At 47.3% G+C, this 6,541-nt stretch overlaps 2 protein-coding genes across 9 annotated transcripts in view; both read left to right on the top strand.

Moving 5' to 3' along the window:
* The window catches only part of PTAFR (platelet activating factor receptor), a 15,669-nt gene extending 9,173 nt beyond the window's left edge, over positions 1–6,496 (top strand). For all 7 annotated transcript variants that reach the window (XM_035901293.1, XM_035901289.1, XM_035901292.1 and 4 more), the window contains one exon: positions 2,623–6,496. In XM_035901293.1, the coding sequence (XP_035757186.1) occupies positions 2,682–3,737 (1,056 nt within the window). In that variant the 5' untranslated portion in view covers positions 2,623–2,681 and the 3' untranslated portion in view covers positions 3,738–6,496. The remainder of the gene's footprint in view (positions 1–2,622) is intronic.
* EYA3 (EYA transcriptional coactivator and phosphatase 3) overlaps positions 1–6,541 on the top strand; it is a 72,328-nt gene that overhangs the window by 6,556 nt on the left and 59,231 nt on the right. The window lies entirely within an intron of this gene.

The raw sequence follows: 6,541 nt of genomic DNA, 5'->3' as shown, positions 1-6,541 counted from the left end.
CCCCCTCTTGGTATATTCAGGTCTGGTGCTACAGTGATAGAGCACATTGCATTGCAAAGACGCCAGCCCCAAGCACCAGAACTATTTGCTGTAGTTGGCAGATAGTCAGAACAGTGGGTTTACAATGCAAAAAACTTAAGAAAAAAGCTTAAGTTCTCTAATGACCTTAGGTAATTAGGACCTTTTTTTTCCTTATTGTCACATCAGAGCAGCCTATCAAACACAAAGCTCCCCACTAGTTTCGCTTGCTCCTGCACAGCCTCAGTGTCTGCATCTGCTAGGTGCCCTCCTGAGCTGAGATGCAAATCCTTCCAATGGCCTATGTCCTTACCAGAGATGGTCCCTCAGTGGGTGGGAGAGTTGGGCTTAGACACATATATTTATTTAAGGCCATGTTGTGACAATTACCACTTTTCACACATAGATGAGGGTGTGGAAACAAACCCATGAGATGACCAGCAGGACTTGCATGGGGTCCTGCATGAATCAAAGGCAGAACAGGGATCAGAGTGTGGGCCCCTGCCTGCTCTGGGACCTCTCCGCAGGGCAGCAGGGAGAGACACGTTACTCCTCAGGGATGTGCCAGACCTCTGCGGCAAGACCCCAGGGTGCCATAGCCCAGACCATCCTCCCCTCCTGGCTACCACACCTGAATCAGCTACTACCCTTTAGAGATCAGTGGGTTCTCCGCAGGGTGGCAGAGATCATGGTGAAAGAGGACAGATACACGTGTCACCCAGCCAACTACTAGTACTGCCACAGCTACTTGTTAATTCACATGGGACGTGGCTGAAAGACTGAGTTTAAAGACACTCAAACCCCAGTGCCACCCAATGCGTAGCAGCCTGCAAAGGTCCAAGGACAAGTTGTGGATATCTGTAGTTGTCGTGTCCTTGGGGGACCTGTGAGGAGGGGCAGGCTCAGGAAAATGACTATTGCCTTCCTCTCCTAACAACTGGGAAGAAATACCAAGGGGTTTGCAGAGTTTTCTGAAGAAAGGCTGAGCTTTCTTGAGCTAGAGCTGACTTCCCCATTTGCAGAAGAAAATTGCAAATATGTAAATGAGGAACCAACAGCACACAGGCACAGAGAGAGACTCAACCCAGAGTGGGCGAGATGGGGATTCGTGCCACTATCTGCTGCTGGGGAAGGTCCAGAAAGTTCTGAGGCAGGAGGGTGCCTTCTCAGGAGGCAGCAGTCTTTGGGGGAAAATGCTCGTTGTCCGTGGGGCTGGCAGAGCTGAAGCAAGCACGTTACACTGCCCAGCACCCAGCATTCCCATCATAACTCATACAAGAGGCTTAGGCTTCGTGACTGGTGGTACATTTTACTCACTTTCAAGGAAAACCACCATGTTTTGCAAATTAGGTTAAAACCCCAGCAAGTTTACCACCAGCAAGCAACCTGGTGTCCCTGTCAGTGGCTCTCAAACTGCTCTACCTGATCAGTTGTCTTCCCATGAAGGAAGAGGGAGAGAAAAACAGATCTGCAAGGACTGGGTCGTGGAGAGGTACATGCCTGCCCAGTGTCAGACAGGGCATCGGTGCTAGAGCCAAGACCAGGCATGTCCGTCCTCGGGGTGGTAAGAGCAGCAGGCTGAAGCATACCAGGGATTAGACAGAATCCATGTAAATCTGAGACAGGAACGCATACCGCGTTGAGGGTGCAGGAATTTGGTATGTCCAAACTGTAGGCAAGACTTGAAGAAATACTAACTGAGGTGGGGGACTGGTAATATTAAAAACCTGAAGGCATCTCTTTAGGGACAGTGTTTGTCAGCAGCCTCACCAGTGACACGGGAAAGTACCGAACTGCTGCTGCTGACGCTTGCATTTGATGCAGAAATGGGGTAGGGGGAGGGGAAAGGGCGCCAGATTGGTTTGATGACAACTTGAATTCAAAATGGCACAATAGACAATAGCCAGGGTTTTAAGAGAGAAAAATGGTAGTTAAAATCAACAACGTACCACAAAACATCACCCTTCAGGATTAGTGGCTCATCTTTTACATCATTCACTGGGAAAAAAAATTGAGAGATCTGGCAGCCTATGAAGGGAATGTGAGATCCCATGGTGTCTGCAGCTACAAAAACAAATACAATCTTTACAAGTGCAAGGAGGAAAACTGTTGGAAAACAACAAGTAGAGGGCAACTCTGGCAAGGGCACTGGCAGTGAGACATTTTTACCAGATACTTTTTCACTTGAGGCATTTCTAGGTAAAAATAAATGTAGGAAAATTGAAAGCACTAGAAACCATGGGGGGTGGGGGAGCGGGAAGAGATCTGGAAAACCTGTTTGCTTTTGTAAATTAAGCAGCTTGAGACAGTACAGGGTAACAGATGATTTTACCCAAGAACCCTCAAGCAGAAAAGTCTTTTGAGATTAGAGATGAGTGATCTCAGATCTGCACTGCAGCAAACAATGCTGGATGAAGACACAAAGGCAAGTGTGGCGTGGAAATGGTACCAAAGAGACAGGCAAGGGGAGAGGGCAGGTGCCTATGGCTGGAGCCAAGGCATGGAGCAGAACTCCTGTGGTCACAGACAGCTTAAAATGAAAGGTGGTTCTGGCTTAGCAGTGGCACCACACCAATAAGCTTGGTTTATGCTTTATATTTTTAGGTAGGAAGAAAAGCCACAGCAGGAAATTCTGCTTCAGACGGGCACCACTCAGCACCACGATGTCTGGAAAGGATAAAGGCCATGCCGACTCCTACATTTCATGCCACATAGACTCTGAATTTCGCTACAACCTCTTCACTGTTTTCTACAGCATCATTTTTGTTCTGGGCTTTGTTGCCAACTGCTACGTGCTCTGGATTTTCAGCCGTATTTACCCCACCAAGAAACTCAATGAGATCAAGATATTCATGGTTAACCTCACAGTAGCTGACTTGCTCTTCTTGGTTACGATGCCCATGTGGATTGTGTACTATAACAACCACGGAAACTGGATCATGCCCGAGTTCCTCTGTAATGTGGCTGGCTGTTTATTTTTTGTTAACACCTACTCTTCTGTTGCCTTTCTGATGGTTATCACATACAACCGTTACCAAGCTGTGACTAATCCCATTAAAGCTGCTCAGTTTACCACCCAGAAAAGGGGTATCTACTTATCAGCAGCTATCTGGATCGTAATAGTGGGCAGCTCTTTGTATTACCTTTCTGACAATAATACTAACCAGGAGACGATTGATTCGAAGAATTTCACACGGTGCTTTGAGGGCTATAACCTCACCGCTTCTAGCAGTGTTTCAGCTGTTCTTGCCATTCACATCATCATCTGCATCCTCTTCTACATAATTTTCCTTTTTATACTAGGCTGGAACATCATCATTATCAGGACCTTGTTCTCCAAAACAGTGCATCCCCGGAAGAAGGCTCATGTCAAGCAAAGGGCGCTCTGGATGGTTTGCACAGTGCTGGCCGTGTTCATTGTAAGCTTTGTACCTCATCACTTAGTGCACCTGCCCTGGACCCTGACTGTTCTGGAGCAGTGGCAGAGGGAAAACTGCCAGTTGCGCCAACAACTCAATGATGCTCACCAGGTGACTTTGTGCCTCTTGAGTATGAACTGTGTGTTGGACCCAATCATCTACTGCTTCCTCACCAAGAAGTTCCAGAAGCATCTTTCAGAAAACCTGAAAAGCATGAAAGGGAGTCGCAAGTGCTCCAGGCAAACCATGGACACAGTGATTGAGGGCACCATTCACCAAGAGGAAGCCATCAGGATCTAGGTCAGCTCTGTTCTGACTGCAGACTGAGATGTGTGAATTAGTCACTCACCTTTTCTCAAGAGTCACTAGGGAATAGAACAGAGGACCAGGGTATTACATTTCCTTTTTCCCATTAGAAAGAAGAATGGATGCTCATTTCTTCTATTACATGCAACTGGCATAGCTGGAACCTGTAATAATCTGGCAGAAAAGCACCTTCTATCTGGGCTGATGTTCTCATGGGCACTGAGAACAGCTCAGACGATTTGCTTTTACATGAAAGAAATGTCACCAAGCATCTGCAGCGTGCAGCTAGAAGCTAAGTGCACTGAAGTTACCCATGGTGTCAGCCCAGATAGCACCATGCCCTGTCCTCTGCCTGCACAGCTCCCATGAAGAATCCAGTATCAGAGCTGTAAGAGACTTCTAAAAGATCTGGAAGAAGAGATGGAGTTGCTAGCATCATCAAGTGACTTTTCTAAGAAGCTTGCACGGTTCTGTGAAGAGTTTGAGCTGAGGAAGCTCGAGTGGCTAGAAGGGACACAGTCCCACAAGTTCCTCAAATGCCATTGAAGAAGAGATCTGCACCTCTGATCCCTTCTTACCTACTCGCGTGGTCTGCTGTGGTCCATACTTGACAGATGTCTGGGAGTAGCTATTACGAATTTTTGCCGTTGCTGTTGAATGAAATTTCACTCAAATGAAAATTCAACACTCTTGAATCAGTCAAGTAACTGAACTAGTAGGCAAGAAAAGGAAGAGAAATTGGCAGTGCCTGAGCCCCCATCCCCAGGTCAGCATTATGCTCAAGGGGCACTATTGTCTGCCCTGGCTTCTTGCATGGTAGCAGAACTGGCAAGCCAGTGGCCTCTTGCACTCAGTTTAGTAATTTCTTGCTGACTGCACACATCTGTGGGAATCCAATCTTACTTTGGAGGCTCCAGATAACAGATTAGTGTCAGCATGGGCATTATGGTAAGAAGAAAAAAAGCTTAAAACGCTCCAGTATTTCTGTTTCTATTTATTTAAGTTAGGGTTGTAGAAAGCAACTGTACATTATTCCTTCCCCCAGCCTTTCTATTTCTGCTACAAAGAAATGAAGTTGACTAGTTCTTGGTATCCTACCACAAGTGAAGTATTAGGTCAGGTCATGGCCACTTCTGGAGCAGATCTGTGCTGCACAGCGATGCAGTACACTTGACAGACATAATTCATGCACTCTGCCAAGGCTGGAGACTCCTCACTCGGGGCTGGCTGCAGTCAGCTGGGGCCCAGGGCAAAGTGATTTTCCAGGCATGCCAAGTTCCGTTACCAATTGAGGTTCCTTTTCTGACCCAAATTGCTCAATCCAGCACAGGAAATTGGGTGGGGAACTTACTTGTTTTCACAAGAGTTTTTGGTTCCCTAAACTACATAGGAGAGTCTGGCTGATGTCAGGAAAAGTGTATCTGACCTGTGACACTGATTGTTCATGTGCAAGGACAGCAGCCTTCCCACACCCACCAGAGACTGAGAAAGATAAGCCCAAGTCTTTCCAAAGATAGGACCAACATTTCTATCAGGCTTTGCCTATATTCAGCAGACATACGGGTCCTTCAGATCTATCTCCTGAAGATCCTCAGGCAGCTTTTATGCTTACTTGTGTGAATGAGCAAGACGTTTCTTTTTCTAATGCCATCTGCCAGGGCCAGCCAGGCACTCCAGGCCCAGTGCCAGGCAGAGGAAAGAAACTGATCACAATGTGAATGCATTTCCTTCCTGGTCCTGGACTCTGCTCCAGTAATGGCCACCCATAAAAAAAACCCACGGGCACCCCTTAGCAGAGAGATAATTCCCCGACTATGTCCCTCAGCAACGTTCAAAGCTTTGCCCTGAATCTGCAGGCATCTGAGCCACAGCACACAACAAGGTGGGCAATTTCTGTAATTTAAAAGCCTAAATCCCGCTTGCTGGAGGAATCTGCCTCTGCCCTCCCCAGATGGCACATCCTGGCTGAGGAGCTCTTGCTCCTGGCAGGTGGTGCGGAGCTTTCCTCTTTTCCCCTTGCCACTTGATGCAATAGTGGAGCTCTCTTGCGTCACAGCCCCTAAAGGACTGAACAGATGGAGTTTAGCAACTCTTAGAGGAAATGGAAAGGGATTTTACATGGAGATCTGGTAAACGCATGATCTTCTATCGATTCCTGGAAAGCCTGCAACAGAGTTTACAGGTCAGGCTACTTACTGTGGGTGAATAACATGCTTTGCTCCACGGGAAACAGCTGTAGAGCCAGTGTGGGCTCTGAGAACAACTTGCATCTAAGGAAAAGGGTAAGTGGAGGAAAAAGCCCCGCAGACACTTCAGGAGGATACGCTGCAGTAATTAAGTCAGTAACAACACATTTCTGAAAACCAGCCTGAGCTTCTACTTCTTTTCCTGGAATTACTTTCTCGGTTTTACCACAACGTTGCATTACTCTGCTTTACTTTGCAACAAAACGGATCCTCAAAAGTTCTTTTTAATAAAGTGTGTTCCCCAAGTGCTTTGCCCTTTAACTTCCCCCACCTTCTCATCTTTCTGTGTCTGTACTCAAGGGAAAGCCTCGGTACCACTCTGACACAGCCCGATTTCGGTGGGGCCTTTTTTTAGAATCACCGCGTGAACTCATGGGAGAGGTGAATTCAACGGCTCAGCAAGTTTCGACCCGCTAAAAGGGAAGGGGAAAGACATAACTCCGGAAAGGGAACAACTTCTGAAAAATCTGGCCGAGCTCTGCAAACCCCAACCGGACAAAAACCCCCGAACTCCCGACCCGCGCGCCCGGGAGCTTTCCCGTAGCCACCCAC

Source organism: Egretta garzetta, unplaced genomic scaffold (genome assembly GCF_000687185.1).
Source record: "Egretta garzetta isolate BGI_Z169 unplaced genomic scaffold, ASM68718v1 scaffold368, whole genome shotgun sequence".
Taxonomy (NCBI): Eukaryota; Metazoa; Chordata; class Aves; order Pelecaniformes; family Ardeidae; genus Egretta; species Egretta garzetta.
Note: the sequence above shows the minus strand (reverse complement) of the source record. Positions and strands in the feature narration are given on the sequence as shown.